General features: G+C 49.5%; 1 protein-coding gene across 1 annotated transcript; it reads left to right on the top strand.

Annotated features, from left to right (window-relative positions):
- Window positions 1–811: 811 nt before the first annotated feature.
- TEX46 (testis expressed 46) lies at window positions 812–4,806 on the top strand. The gene is made up of 2 exons (XM_012929030.2): window positions 812–1,056; window positions 4,475–4,806. Exons 1-2 carry the CDS (start codon window positions 865–867, stop codon window positions 4,766–4,768), a joined length of 486 nt encoding a protein of 161 aa, XP_012784484.2. The 5' UTR covers window positions 812–864; the 3' UTR covers window positions 4,769–4,806.
- The last annotated feature ends 10,686 nt before the right edge of the window (window positions 4,807–15,492 follow it).

Below are 15,492 nucleotides of genomic sequence, written 5' to 3'. Positions count from 1 at the left end.
GGCTCACTCCCCAAGTACCGGCAAGGTTTGGTGCTAAGCCAAGCTGAAATCAGGAGCCAGGAGCTCTTCCAGGTCTCCCACATGGGTGCAGGGTCCTAAGGCCCTGGGCTGTCCTCTACTGCCTTCCCAAACCACAAGCAGGGAGCTGGAAGGGAAGCGGAATGCCAGCATTAGAACTGGCACCTATATGGGATCCCGGGCATGCAAGGTGAGAACTTTAGCCACTAGGCTACAGTGCTGGGCCCAGAGCGATGGCTCAGTTGGCTAATCCTCCCCCTTGTAAGTGCCAGGATATCATATAAGGGTGCCAGTTCATGTCCCGGCTGCACCACTTCTCATCTAGCGCCCTGCTTATGGCCTGGGAAAGCAACGGAGGGTGGCCCAAAACCTTGGGACCCTTCAGCTGCCAGAAGAGGCCCCTGGCTCTTAGACATTAAAATTGAAAGGTAACAACTTTACAGCAAGGACCCAAGTCAACATTTTGCCAGTCGAGTTACCTTCTCCTAACATGGTGGGTGACGACAGGTGGCTCCATCAGAAGGCATTCATGAACTTGAACAGGCACAGAGGCATTTCCAGATTTTGAGTCATTTTTCTCTGCAGTCATTTGATTCCCAGGGGCCTGGCCCAGAGGTACTGTTGAAGCCACGAAGTGTTGCCATGGCCTCCATCACCCGTGGTTGTAAGGTGCTGCAGGGTAATGCACATGATGTTTGTCCTCCGTGTGGGAAGAAGTAGCCCCACTGTTACACGGCAGCTGGGTGGGGGAGGGAGCTACTTATGACGCAGAGGGGAGGGTGGCCTTTTTGCTGCCATGCAGCACACAGAGGCAGGGCCCCAGGGCCCAGGGGCCTCCCTGCCATAATGCTGGGGGAGCTGCTCTTTCTCTTTAGGAGTCTCCGTGGGGTCCTGGCCTCCTCCGGCATCCTGGGAGCTCTGGTGGTTTGGCTCATGAACTATAAGCCAATCTTGTTTGGGTTCCTATTCCTGCTGCTGTTACTAAGCAACTGGCTTCTCAAGTATGAACCCAGGTCCACACCCTCAGGGCCCCAGAAGGTGAGCAAGAAGGGGCTTGGCTTCAGCTGGGAAATGGGGATATTTACTACTAAATCAGAAACGGGAGACAAGGATGGTGCTGGAGTAACAGGGAAAGAATAAGAAATCCAAATCTTGGGTCTCCATCCCTGCCTTGCAGCTTCCTCTTGGTTGATGGTGTGCGATCTCTTCCCTCCTCAAGGCCTCAGTTAGATGAGCTGTACAGCAAACCCCTCTCCAGGCTTTCCTCCTTCATCGTGGCTGTCACTCTGCCTGGGTGGCAGTAATGACTCAACTGCAAAAAGTAAAAAAGAATGAAGTAGAGATGCCTGCTCATTGATATGCCTCTGAAATGTCCTAATGAAGACAGCAGAGATGTACTTGTAACAACTTTTAGCGCTTGTTCAAAAAATGCAAAACAATGCCTTGCAGTGCACACAGATGCGCATGTGTAGTAAAAGTAGCTTAGGATTCTGGGCCTCCACCTCTGTGCTCTTGGCCATCCAGCCGGCATAATCCTTGGCTGCAGGGGCGGGCAGCATCTCTGGCCTTTGCCCACAGGATGCTAGCGCCACCCCCTCTGCCCCATCTGTGACTGCCAAGCATCTGCGGAACTTGCCAAATGTCCTCCCATTGAGAACTAGTGGCAAAGGAAATACACAGGAAAAATAAATACCAAGTGCAGGATTATCACTGCAAAGATGAGATTGGGAGGAAGGAGCACTTCTCTCGTATTCATGACCTTTATAAACATTTGTTGTAATATGTATGTGTTTATGTTTATGTCTGAAATGTCTAGATTTTAAATGTTTCAAGAACCAATAGTTTATAGCTTAATCCAAAAAAAAAAAAAACAAAAAAAAACAAAAAAAAAAGAACTAAAGTGTTCATTATAACTGGAGTGGGAGGCAGGCGAGGTTACACCGAGAGAAGCGTGTCAGAACCAGCAGTATTTGACAGTGTGAGGTTTTACTGAGCTTAACAAAAATGCTCAGAGAGCCGTGGGAGAAAGACAAAGACTCAGGACACAGAAATATGTGGGTGACAGCCACAGTGAAGGAGAGCCTGGAGAGGGGTTTGCTGTACAGCTGACCTAACCGAGGCCTTGCCGGAGGGAAGAGCTCGCACACCATCAACCAAGAGGCTTTGTGTCAGCTGTGGCTTGCAGGTGACTGGCCACTTGAGCTATTCCTATGATCAAAGGCAAAGTGATAGAGGGGGTGGGGAGAGGAGCTGCATGATACTGAGAAACGGATGTGCGCTAGGGGCTGGCACTGTGGCACACAGAGAGTAAAGCTACTGCCTGCAATGCCAGCATCCTGTATGGGCTCTGGTTAAGTCCCAGCTGCTCTACTTTCATTCCAGCTCTCCTCCAATGGGCCTGAAAAAATGATGGAGGATGGCCCAAGTGATTGGGCTCCTACTCTTACGTGGGAGACCCAGAAGAAGCTCCTGCCTACTGGCTTTGGACCAGCCTAGTCCTTGCAGTCATTTGGGGAGTGGCCAGCAGATAGAAGAATCTCTCTCGGGCCCGGCGGCATGGCCTAGCAGCTAAAGTCCTTGCCTTGAATACACGGGGATCCCATATGGGCGCCGGTTCTAATCCTGGCAGCTCCACTTCCCATCCAGCTCCCTGCCTGTGGCCTGGGAAAGCAGTCCAGGACGGCCCAAAGCCTTGGGACCCTGCACCCGCGTGAGAGACCTGGAGGAGGTTCCTAGCTCCTGGCTTTGGATCGGTGCAGCACCGGCCGTTGCAGTCACTGGGGGAGTGAATCATCGGACAGAATATCTTCCTCTCTGTCTCTCCTCCTCTTTGTATATCTGCCTTTCCAAAAAAAAAAAAAAAAAAAAAAAGAAGAAGAAGAAGAAAAAGATTCTCTCTCTCTCTTCCTCGCGCTCTCTGTAACTCTTGTCTTTCAAACAATCAAATCTTTAAGAGTAAAAGGACTGATAACCCTCTGCTAAACCCCAAGTCCCTTACCCTCAAAATGTGATAAAGATGCTCTATTTCCAGGCCAGAGTGAGAATAGGTTAAGACAAAATTTAATTTGTTTGATAAACACATCTCTGAAATGTTTTAAGGCGATGAGTGTTTAGCTAATGGATAAGACACCCATACCCCATACTGGGATACCTGAGCTTGGTTCCCAGCTCCAACCCCTGACTCCAGCTTCCTGCTAATGCAGACCCTAAGGGAAGCAATTGGATTTCTGCCACCTCTGAGTGCCCCTCACTTTTGCAGGAATTTGGAGAGTGAACCAGCAAATGGGTTCTCTGTCTCTCTCCTCTCTCTCTCTCTCTTTCTCCCTGACTGTTTCAAACTCTCTGCTCTTCAAATAAAAATTTAAAAAAAGATCTATAGGGCTGGTGCTAAACATAGTGAGTAAGGCCTCTACCTGTGGTGCAGGCATCCCATGTAGGTCCTAGTTTGAGTTCTGGCCTCTCTCTCTCTCTCTCTCTCTCTCTCTCTCTCTCTCTCTCTTAGATTTATTTCTTATTATTGGAAAGGCAGATTTTACAGAGAAAGAGAAGGAAAGACAGAGAAAAAGCTCTTCCATCTGCTGGTTAATTCCCCAAATGGCCCCAATGGCTGGAACTGAGCCTGTCCAAAGCCAGGAGCCAGAGGCTTCTTCCAGGTCTCCCACATGGGTGCAGGGTCCCAAAGCCTTGGGCATCCTCCCTTGCTTTCCCAGGCCACAAGCAGGGAGCTGGATGGGAAGTGGAATAGCCAGGATATGAAGCAGTGCACTCATATGGCATCCTGGCACATGCAAGGTGAGGACTTTAGCCACTAGGCCACTGTGCTGGACCCAGCTACTCTGTTTCTAATTCAATTCCCTGCTGATGTGCCTGGGAAGGCAGCAGAAGACGGTTCAAGTCCCGAGGTCCCTGTGCCCATGTGGGTGACCCAGAAGTTCTATGATCCTGGCTTCAGACTGGTACAGCTCTGGCCTTTGCAGCATTTGGGGAGTGAACCAGCAGATGTAAAACTTTTAAAATTATTCATTGATTATGCAAGACAGAGTTACACACGGGTGAGAGAGAGCTTCCATCTGCTGGTTCACTCCCTAGTTAATTGCCAACAGCCAGCTGTGGGCAAGGTCAAAGCCAGGACCCAAGAGCTTCATCCACATCTCCCATGTGAGTGCAGGGACCCTAACCCTTGGGCCATCTTTTGTGGTTTTTCTCAGACTATTATCAGGGAGTTGGATCAGAAATGGAGTTGGACACAGACTAGTGCCCATATGGGATGCCACCATTGCAGACAGTGGCTTCACCAGCCACAGCACAATGCCAGCCTATCGAATAAGCAATTAAAGGCTGTGTTGTAAACACTAATAACATTTACAAACCACCTGGCATGAAGTAGAAGTTTAGTGAGGACCTGGATTGCCGGTTTTAACTAATGCTTCCCTTTTTCTGGGGTTGGGGAGTTTAGGAGGAGGCAGAGAAAACAAATACTGCAGAAGCCAACTGCACCAACACCACCATAAACCCCAAAGAACTTGAGAGAATGCAGGCCTGCTTTGCCCTCCAGGACAAGCTCCTTGAACGGCTTCTCTTCAGCGAGATGAAGTTGAAGGTTTTAGAAAACCAGATGTTCATCATATGGAATAAAATGAACCCCTGCAGAGGATCGAGCAGGCACCGGCAGTTCTCCAGCCGACGCAGGAGGAGGCACGGCTCGACTCTTTCCACTATCTCTGATTGTACCTCCATTTCTCTCGCCTAATGAGATTGGTGGGCCATCCTCTGCCACCAGGACCTTGACTCTGCCTACGGGTCTGTTTTGTGTTACTAGAACAAAACACAAGGGGCTGGGTGCTTTATAAAGAGAAAAGGTGTATTTAGCTGGTCATCTGGAGGTCCGAGAACATGATGCTGCTATCGGCCTCTGCTCGGGGCCTCAAGGCAGACAGCTGTGGGTTGGGGTGAACATGAGACTGCCTCATGGCAGAGAGCTGTGGGTTGGGGTGAACATGAGACTGAAGTCACCTGGAGAGCCAGGAAGGGAGAATGGGCTGAGGAATTTGGCTCAGTGTGTGCCAACCAATCTGGTCCTGTACCCGATCGCTCCCAGTCACCATCCCAGCCCAATAAGCCATAATCCCTAGATCCAGTCCCCCAAAAATACACGTTAGTCTCTTGCAAGGGTATAGCCCATAATGGCCCAATCACCTCCCATGAGGCCCGGCCTCTTTTTTATTAAAGCTTTATTTACTTTTATTGGAAAGGCAGATTTACTGTGAGGAGAGACGGAAAGATGTTCCATTTGCTGGCTCACTCCCCAAGTGATCCAAGTGGAGCTGAGCAGATCCAAAACCAGGAGCCAGGAACTTGCTGGGAGATAGGAATACACAGTGAGGATTTAGCCACTGAGCCGCTGTACTGGGTCCCAAGGCTCTGCCTTCAATGGTTTCACCACTCTCCAGTACCGTAATGCTGAACTCTTGAGAGACAAGTCTTAAGCAAACTCAGTGAAACACAGCTGGAGGCTATTTACTAAGTTGTCCTTGTGCAGAGCATTCAGGAGCTAGGAGAATCAGAGGCTGACAAGTCTCTGGAGTGATCATCTGTACACAGCAGTGTAACAGGGTAGCAGCCATCACAGGTTGCTGGAGGTGTCTGAGCCAGGTCGGACTCAATGCCTGGGGCCCTAGCCACAGCCGCCACTGCCACATGGTGAGTGTGTCCTGCACTTTTGGGTGGCCAGTGCACCAAGTGGCACCGGTTTCACCTACTGGCCTCCCAGTAGCAAGCTCTAGGGTCTGTCGGGTGTGGAATTGCTGCCTAGGGACAACCAAGAATAAGGTAGATAAGGAATAAATCCTGAGGGACTCCCAACAACAGGGTCACTGTACTTGCAGGTAAGTGAAGGGACTGAGACCTGGTGGTTTGGTGGGGAGTGACCTGACGACCTATATGAGTCAGACTGATACACCAGCCTACGTGTGAGTCCTGAGTAGGGCTTCTTATCATGAATATAGCTGACCACTACACACCAATCCATGTGAAAGCTAGGATTGAGGACCTGTCTAGCAGGGGTAGATCCTAGTACCCGACTGAATGTCGTAACAGGAGACGGATCACATTAGGCAGGGCCATGGCACTAACCAGCATGTGAAAGAACCAGGTCTGGGGGTAGATTCCATGGAGGATGTGTGGGCCAAACCTTGTGGAAATACAAGTCCTGCTGGTTAGCTCAAGAGTTGAGGGGGGATGGGCTGAGCTAGGCGTGACCATGGAACCTGCTATCACTCTCGGGTACAGGAACCAAGAACAGTCTGGGCAGATCCAGGCTGCAGCACCCACATGTGCATTCTAAAACAGGATGTGGGGCATGCCAGGCTGCAACGTTGACCAGCTCATACAAGGCTAAGTTGGAGGGACAGGCTATGCCAGGCAAGGGCTTAACACCCACTGGCACATATGAGATCTGGGTCATAGAGTGAGTCAAGTGGGAAATGCAGGAAACTCCCCAAGTGGGTCATAACTCCTGCTGGTGATTGCATGGTCCAGACCTGGGGGTCAGACAAGCTGGGCAAAGTAGCTCCAACTGTGGAGTAATTTGTGGGTTTGTTTTGGAAGGGGGCAGACCTGGCAGGGCCGAGCAAACCTTAGCTCACCAACAAGAGCAGAAACCAGGCTGGATCACAGGTCACGCTGGGTTAGGCTGTTACACCTACTGGTTTGCATGAGCCAGGGATGGGAGCAGACTGAGCAGGGCCAGGTTCTAGCACCTGCCAGTGAGAGTCAAGACTGAGTGCAGGCCAGATCAGGCCAGGCTACAGCATCCAAAGGTCAGAGGTCATGACAGGTGAGGGACTATGCCAAGCTGAGTCAGAGCAACCACTAGCATGAGCAAGAACTATGGCTGGAAAGATAGCCTGGCTAAGGAGCTAAGGGGAAGCCATGGCTGGGTTGTGGTTCCCACTGGTGAGTGTGGGGGCTGAAGTGGGAGCTGCTTTCTGGTATGAATACGGCTGCAGTGTCCCTCGGCACAAGTGTGAACTGGGGCTGGGTGTACCAAACTGGGCTAGACTCCAGCAGCAACCGATGTTGGTGTGAAGCCTAGTTCAAGCCAGGTGTGAGCTGTGTCTGCGTGTGGACCAGACTTGGCTGGGCTGTAACACCCAATAATTAAAACTGGAATGGGTTGAAGGCTGGTCATGAAAGGCCACTGTTCCTGCTAGAACAGGAGGTAAACTGAGTAGGGCTAGCCCACAGACCCACCAGTGTGTGCAAGATCTGGCATTGGGAGAGGTTCTGATGGAGGAGTTCCCAGCAGAGAAGCGTAAGAACCACAATAGGGAGCAACCCAGACCAGGCCAGGGAATGGTACTCACTGGCATACATTTGGTGCAGGTCAGGGGCGGACGTGGCTGGGCCAGTTCACATCACCCACTGGTGAGTCCAAGCACCAGAATAGAGTGTATCTCAGGCCAGGTTCAGCTGCAACACTTACCAGTGCACGTGAGGACTGGGATTGTGTGCCAGCTGGGTTGGGCTGGGCTATAGCCCCCACCAGCATGAGTTGAAATTGGCGAGATTGGCAGCAATTCATGACTGTTGAACTATCAAAACCACTTGAGCATTGTTCTCAGAGCATGCCTCACATCGGGGACCCTGGGATGGGTGGGAGGCTGGGTGGGGTTCTCCCTTTATCATCCTCCTCCCCCAGTTACAGGAAGGAAAAAACAGAATGTAGAAACAATGGTATTATCCACTTTCCTGTAGCCCTTGATCCTTTGCGCCCTAATCAACTATGTAAAGATCATCAACATAAAAATATATATATATGAAGTGGAAGTGGAACTGGGACTCAAACCCAGGTTCAAGTACAGATATGGGATGTGGGAGCCCCAAGTGGTGACTTAACTGCTATGCCATGCACCTGTCTCTAACCTCTTAAAAAAAAAAGTATTTAAAACACAGTTACAGAGGGAGAAGGAGAGACAGAGAGAGATCTTCCATCTGCTGATTAACTCCCCCAAATGGCCGCAATGGCCAGGACTGTGCCGATCCGAAGCCAGGAACCTGGAGCTTCTTCTGGGTTTCCCACATTGGTGTAGGGGCCTAAGGACTTGTGTCATCCTCCTCTGCTTTCCCAGGAGTCAGTTGGATCGGATTGGGACAGGAACTGCCACCCATGTAGGATAACAGTGAAGAACCTAAGTGTTTTCTGCCCTTTGTGATTCTGCCTTAATGGCTTGGCTGGGGGCTGTGTGAACTCCAGGCCTGATAGTCTACGTGACACCCGGCAGGACACCTGGAAGGTCATGTAGGCAGACCACTCCTCAGGAAGGAGGTCCCTGGTGTTTGATAAGACCCACTGCCCTATAGCTCATCAATTTGTACTTTTTGAAAGTTGCTTGCTTCAAACCCACCAATAGAAGCCTGCTAAACCATGACTGTATAATTAATAGCCTGAAATGTATAAGAACCGCTGGGCTGTTCAACCCAGTGGAGGGGGTGGCTCTGGCTCTCTCCCTTTCTTTTTTGTCCTCCCTGCTGATTCTGCTGCAGCCTGGCTGCGGCTGCCCCTCCCCCAGCCCCAGCCAGGCTGGGCTGGGGGAGGTGGCTGGGAGACCTAGGCTAACCTGAATAAACTACCTTTATGCCTTAGCACCGACTTCACACTTGATGATTTTCTGGGGATTTCAAAATCCGGCACAACAACAGCACTACCGATGGTGGTGTATCCTACTATGCCACAGTGCTGGTTCCAATTCCCACTTTATTTATTTATATATATATATATAATTTGAAAGGTAGATTTATTTATGTATTTTTTCATTTATACATTTTCATATATATATATATATTTTACTTGAAAGGTAGATTTCAAATAAAGGTAGAGAAGGAGAGATACAGAGAAAGGTGCACACAGGTATAAGATCTCAAAGACTTGAGACATCCTCTCTGCCTTCCAGGCCATAAGCATGCTAGGTCAGCATAGAGCAACCAAAACATAAACCAGCATCCATATGGGGTGCTGGCACTGCAGGCAGAGGATTAGCCTGTAAGCCACCATGTTGGCCCCAACCCATTCTTCTTATTATTCTCTCTCTCTTTTTTTAGATTGACGTATATTTATTGGAAAGGCAGATCAGATATAGAGAGGAGAGACAGAAAAATCCTCTATCCCAATGATAAAAACATAAATAAATAAAATAAACGAAAGATCCTCCACCTGCTTCTTTACTTCCCAAATGGCCAAAATGACGGGGCTGAGCTGACCCAAAGCCAGGATCCAGGAGTTCCCCAAGTCTCTCATGGTAGTGCAGGGTCCCAAGGCTTTGTGCCATCTTGCACTGCTTTCCCAGGCCACAAGCAGGGAGTTAGACGGGAAACAGCAGCTGGGACCCAAACTAGCACCCATGTGGGATCCTGGTGCTTGCAAGGCAAGGATTTAGCTATTGAGCCATTGCACTGGGCCCTCCAATTCAGTTCTGATCTAGCCTTTTGCTAATGTGCACCCTGGGAGTTTCTGGCTTCTGGCTTCAGCCTGCCCTAGCTGTTGCAAATATTTTGGGGAGTGCGTGTGTTTGCCTTTCAAACAAAAAACTTTTAAAAAGGGATTTGTGTATTTATTTGAAAGATGGAGTTAGAGAGATAAGGATTTGCTATCTGTTGTCTCACTGCCCCTAATGGTTGCAATGGTTGGGATTGGGTCGGGCTGAAGAAGCCAGGAGCAAGGAACTTGTTGTGGGGCTCCCACATGGGTCAGGGGTCCAAGCACTTGGGCCAACTTCCATTGCCTCACCAGACATATAAGTAAGGAGCTGAATTGGAAGCGGAGCAGCTGAGGCTGGAATAGGCTCTCTGAATGGGATCCAGTGTCACAGGTGACTGTGCTGCAATGCTGGGTCATCCATTTTTTCAAACAGTGAGATTATCAAACAGGAGAAAACAAAGGAGAGCCTGTCACCAAGCCGAGATTTTTCTCCCGAAGGAGCACCGGAATGGGCACACCTCGCCTGACATGTGACACGGTGCAACTGGAGCTCTGTGGCTTTCCCACTTACAATCATCTCAGCACATTCTCACAGCACGTGACTGGGCATCCCTGGATGCATTCACACCTTTACTCACATCCTCTCTCCCCTGGGAATCCCATGTTTCCGCCTCAGCTACTGTCACCTCAGAGAGCTCCCCCTTTCTCTGCAGTAACAAGTCTCTTTGCACAGTGCTCTCCTCCACAGGTATTTCACACCCTGCTGGTGTCTGATCCATGTTCATTGATACAGTTCCTCCTGAGCCTGCAGTGAGACTACATACTTGGAGGCAAAAGCCCAACATCTGTTCATCTGTATTTTCCCGTTGCAGTTCACACACTAGTCAGTAAATAACATCTGTGATTGTTGATCATGGTTTTGTGTGTCCTGGCATTTTCTCTGCCCTCTTCTTTCTTTATTTATTTTTAAAGATTCATTCATTTTTATTGCAAAGTCAGATATACAGGGAGGAGGAGAGACAGAGAGGAAGATCTTCCGTCCAATGAGTCACTCTCCAAGTGACCACAATGGCCGGTGCTGCGCCGATCTGAAGCCAAGAGCCAGGAACTTCCTCCAGGTCTCTCACGCGGGTGAAGGGTCCCAAAGCTTTGGGCTGTCCTCGACTGCTTTCCCAGGCCACAAGCAGGGAGCTGGATGGGAAGCAGGGCCACCAGGATTAGAACCAGCGGCCATATGGGATCCCGGCACATTCAAGGTGAGGACTTTAGCCACTAGGCCACTGAGCTGGGCCCCCTCTTATTTATTTGTGTTCATTTGAGACAGACAATGATACACAGAGAGAGGCACACATGCATGAAGAGACAGGTTCGATTAACTGGTTTCCTTCTCAAATACCGGCACATCCTGGGGGGCTGTATCCAAGAGCTTAGAACTGCAGGTTTCCCATGTGGGTGGCAGGAACCTCCTCATTTGAATCATTACTGCTGGCTCCCAGGGTCTGCACTAGCTGGAAGTCAGGAGTTGGGAGCCAGAGTTGAGCACCAAACCTGGTGCTACAATACAGGATGCAGGCATGCTAACCAGCACGCTAACCAGTGGCTTAACTACTGGTTCCAAGGCCCGTCCCAGCCCTCTTACATTTTGCTTTCTTTCTCGTATCCTATGTTGTTTGGAGTGAAAAGTGCCTGGGTTTCAATCCCAAATCTATGTAGACAATCTGAGTTTATCCTTGATATGTCTCAGTTTCCTCTTGTGAAGATTAGCTTGGTCTGTTGTGCCACAATCACAAAATACCTCCTGAGACTTGGCAATTTGGGAATTATTCCATCCCTTATAAAAAACAGTGCCTGCCAATTCAAGGTCAAAGTGTTGACGTCTGGCTGTTGTCTGCTTCCAAGGTGGTATCTGTCTTGGCCACTTTTGCTCAACTACTATACATTAGCTCACTGATACAGAATGAAAGTTACTCAGCTCATGTTCATGGTCAGGTTACATCTGGTACAGGCCTTCCTTCAGGTAGGGACCCCATAGTTTCCAAGGCTGTGCACAACAAGCTTGCCAGCTTGGGTCTCCCTTAAAGTCACTCATGCCATCATTGCTCCAAACCCCACGACTACATCTAATTCTAATGGGTTTCCAAGCTCTTCACCTCCAAATACCTCTAACACGGGGCTTGGAGATTGAACTCCAGGGATACACCAAAAAGACGGCAGAGCCTTGAACCCTGGATCCTCTGGAGGTCAGGAACAGCATGTCCCAAAGTGAATTCCAACACATGAACTTTCAGATCTCATAAGTCCATACTGGGCCCCCAAATCTGCTGTCCCTCTCACGTACAAAATATACTCATTCCATCCCAATGGTTCCCAAACTCTTGACTCATTCCAACATCAGCCCAGAGTCTACACCCCAGAATCTCAGGAGTCACTTCTTAGTCTTTTGCCCTTAGGCAAATAAACCTGCTCCATCCTAAATCAGATTCCCCTCTAGCTGTAAACTTGTGAAATCAAATGAAACAAAACTAAAGCAAAATAATAGCAATGAAAAAAAGAAATCAAATGAGTTCTGGGCTTCCAAACTACAGAGACGGGACCAGTGAAGGACAAAACTCGCATTCGGTAAAACAGAAAGGGGGACAAGGTAGTAACAGACCCAAGTACATCTCAAACCCAAGAGAGTAAATGACAACACAATTTTAGGCTCGAGAATGATCTCAACAAACTTCCTCTGTTTTCCCTTTTTATAACAGCACAACTACAAAAAAAGATTTAGTTTTTTAATTTGAAATGTGGAATTATAGAAAGGGGAAACAGAGAGAAAGGTCTTCCATCTGCTGATTTGCTCCCCAAATGGCCACAACAGCCAGAGCAGGGCTGATTCAGTCAGGAGCCAGGAGCTTCCTCCTGATCTTCTATGTGGATGCAGGAACCCAAGGAATTAAGCCATCCTTCCCTGCTTTCCCAGGGCATAAGCAGGGAACTGGATCAGAAGTGAAACAGCCAGGACATGAACGAGCACCCATATAGGATGCTGGCACTGCAGGTAGAGGACTAGCCTACTATGCCATAGTGCCGGCCCCTATAACAGCATAATTCATTCATAAGGGCAGAACTCTGCTGACCCAAACACCTCCCAAAAGGGCACAAACTCTCCAAAACTGTTTCATTGGAAGCTACGTTTCCAACACAGGAATTTGGGGGACACAAATTTGAACCACTGTACCCCCTGAGATATTGACTCAACTGACTCCTGAGTGACAGGTCCCTTGGCCTTCCTGTTTGAAACCAAAAGCCCACCAGCAGGTTCTCTTGTCTTCTGCTTCTAGCTGGGCTTGGCTGATCTCTGGAAGAGGATGGATCAGAAAGTGGAAGATGGAGTAGTCAGGTCCCAGAACCCTCCTGTGGGCTGACTCAGCGCTGTGGGTGAGTGGGCTGGGTCACAGGTAGGCTTGTGCCGTGATCATCCCTACATTTATCAGCCAGGCAGTTAACACCCAGTTCTGTGGGCTCCCTATGTAAATAGCCCCTTTTACTCAGTTTCATGGGGAGGCGCTAATGGTCTTGCTGTGTGGCTGGGCCAGGAAAACAACCCAGAACTGAACCATTAGGAGAACCACAGAAACAGAACTACCCAAACAACGACCTTGAACAGGGAGGAGCATCTACTGAGAGCCTCTGGGACTTAGGTCATCAAGATGACGCGGACATCACATTCTTTTGGTGCACTAGATCCATACCTAGATGTATCCCAACAGCAAAACCTCCCTGAGGCTTCCAGAACCCGTGGAGGCTTTACCTGGCCTTTGAAGGAGACATGCTGATGGAGTGTGCACTGCTTGCTAACAGCATTGACCTGTGGCTCAAGGTAGCATAGGCCTATTAGCCTGTGGCTCTGACTGGTTCATGGCTAGCAGTTGGTGACTGAGAGTTCTGACCACCATGAACATGACTTTGGCATCTGGCTGGCTGTCCATCTGGCAGATGGCACCCAAGTTTTCAATCTGATGATCATCTTTGTCACAAGCTAGCATGTCCCAAAATGACATCTGACAATGGGGCTCTGCTTGTCACTGCAGCCCTTGTCAATTGCTGATTCCTCCACAGTTGTTAGCAGGTGTACAGGTGGCAGTGACCATCAAGCCTCAGGATGGCTGCCCCAAGGAACGACTGTCAACCACTCCCTCATGGTTCTCCCTGGGCGTTAAGAGGCAGAAGAGACCATCTGATGTATCAGGACCCCAGGGGCTCTGGACACAATCCCTCCTCTGCTTTTCTGAGCCCACATTGACTCTGACCATTGGCTAGTAAGTTCACAGTGCCCGCAGAAAAGGAAACCTAAGTGCCCATGACTTTAGGTCCTGTTGGCTTCTTTTGGAGGGCAACCTGATGGACATGCACTCTGAATGGGCTGCTGTGACTCTGCCTTTACCCTGAGGGCCCACGGTCCCCGTCGTTTGCTATTCTGCAGAATTCAGATGTCGCTGTGGTCACTCCCCCCACCCGAAAGGTCCGTGGCCGCCAGTTCTTTTCACAGTCTCTAGAGACTGCCTCCATGAGCACACTGGTGATTCCTGGGCTTATTTGGAGGTCAGTTCCTACAGAAGAGTGGCCATCACCCAGCAGTTCTCTGGGGCATGACAAACTCATCAAGCAAGAGCAGCCATAAGCATCATAGGTAAGGGTGGAAGAAGAGGTAACATCCCTCCCCTTCTTCCAGACAGGTGGTGACTGCAACTGCCTTGGCCAAGGTCCATTGTCTTGAGCTCATTACACTATTGAGTACACCAACTGGAAGAAATTGAGCGGTGCCTTTTGTAACCACAGGGTTTGTTTCACAGCCTGAGTGGAAGCCCTTTCATGCTTGGAAAGAATGCCACCTGCGTGTGAGTTTTCGTGATAACCCCTGACCTGTGGGCACAACCAGTATTCCCAGTCCCAGCCTCTGTTGCCACTGGCCAGCCATTCCTTAGTGTGCAGTACAGATTTCATTATTCGATGCAGCTTTCGCCCTGATAGGTAAAATTCACAGCATATCGCCACTCAGCTGTCCTGGAGGGCAGCACCTCGGGGACAGCCGTGGACCTCACAAATCCTCATCTCAGGCTTTGCTGGACAGCCACACAGCTAGGAGAGGAGTCACATTGGCCAGAGTGCCCGGTTGTTTCTGGATGGATGGTTGTGGTCAAGTCAAAGTTTCTGTGGCTCTTTTCCAGACGTGGGCTGGTCTCTGCAGACAGAAGTCTCAGGCCTCTACTTGGTGCTTTGTCCTCTGTTTGGAGACCACTTGCCACCTGCAATGGCTGTCCCCACTGTGGCCAAAATTGTTTAGATTAAGGTCAAAGTAGTGGACTCTAGAGTTCAGGAAGAGAATCTCAATAGTTGTAAATTCTCAAGGTTTTTTTTTTTAAAGATTTATTTATTTTATTACAAAGTCAGATATACAGAGAGGAGGAGAGACAGAGAGGAAAATCTTCCATCCGATGTTTCACTCCCCAAGTGAGCCGCAACGGCCGGTTGCGCGCCGATCCGATGCCGGGAACCAGGAACCGCCTCCAGGTCTCCCACATGGGTGCAGTGTCCCAATGCATTGGGCCGTCCTGGACTGCCTTCCCAGGCCACAGGCAGGGAGCTGGATGGGAAGTGGAGCTGCCGGGATTAGAACCGGCGCCCATATGGGATCCCGGGGCGTTCAAGGCGAGGACTTTAGTTGTTAGGCCATGCCGCCGGGCCCAAGGTTTTTTTTTTTTTTTTTAAGAGGATGTTCAAGGAAGCCTTTTCTTGCAAAATTGTACTCAGAGGGAGCTAGACCCACATAAAGAAGAGCTAAAGTTGAGTCAAGTTTTTGAACATGCAGTATGTAAAGATGACTATTCCAGCAGGAAGGCCTCTCCCATTTCTGTTTCATACATCTGGGACATTCCTCTAACTTTTGTAAAAAGATTTATTTATTTTTATTGGAAAGGCAGATGTACAGAGAGGAGAGACAAATATCTTCCTTC

The sequence above is a fragment of the Ochotona princeps genome, chromosome 2, assembly GCF_030435755.1.
Source record: "Ochotona princeps isolate mOchPri1 chromosome 2, mOchPri1.hap1, whole genome shotgun sequence".
Taxonomy (NCBI): Eukaryota; Metazoa; Chordata; class Mammalia; order Lagomorpha; family Ochotonidae; genus Ochotona; species Ochotona princeps.
The sequence above is the reverse complement of the archived record's forward strand: the minus strand, read 5'-3'. Positions and strand labels throughout refer to the sequence as shown.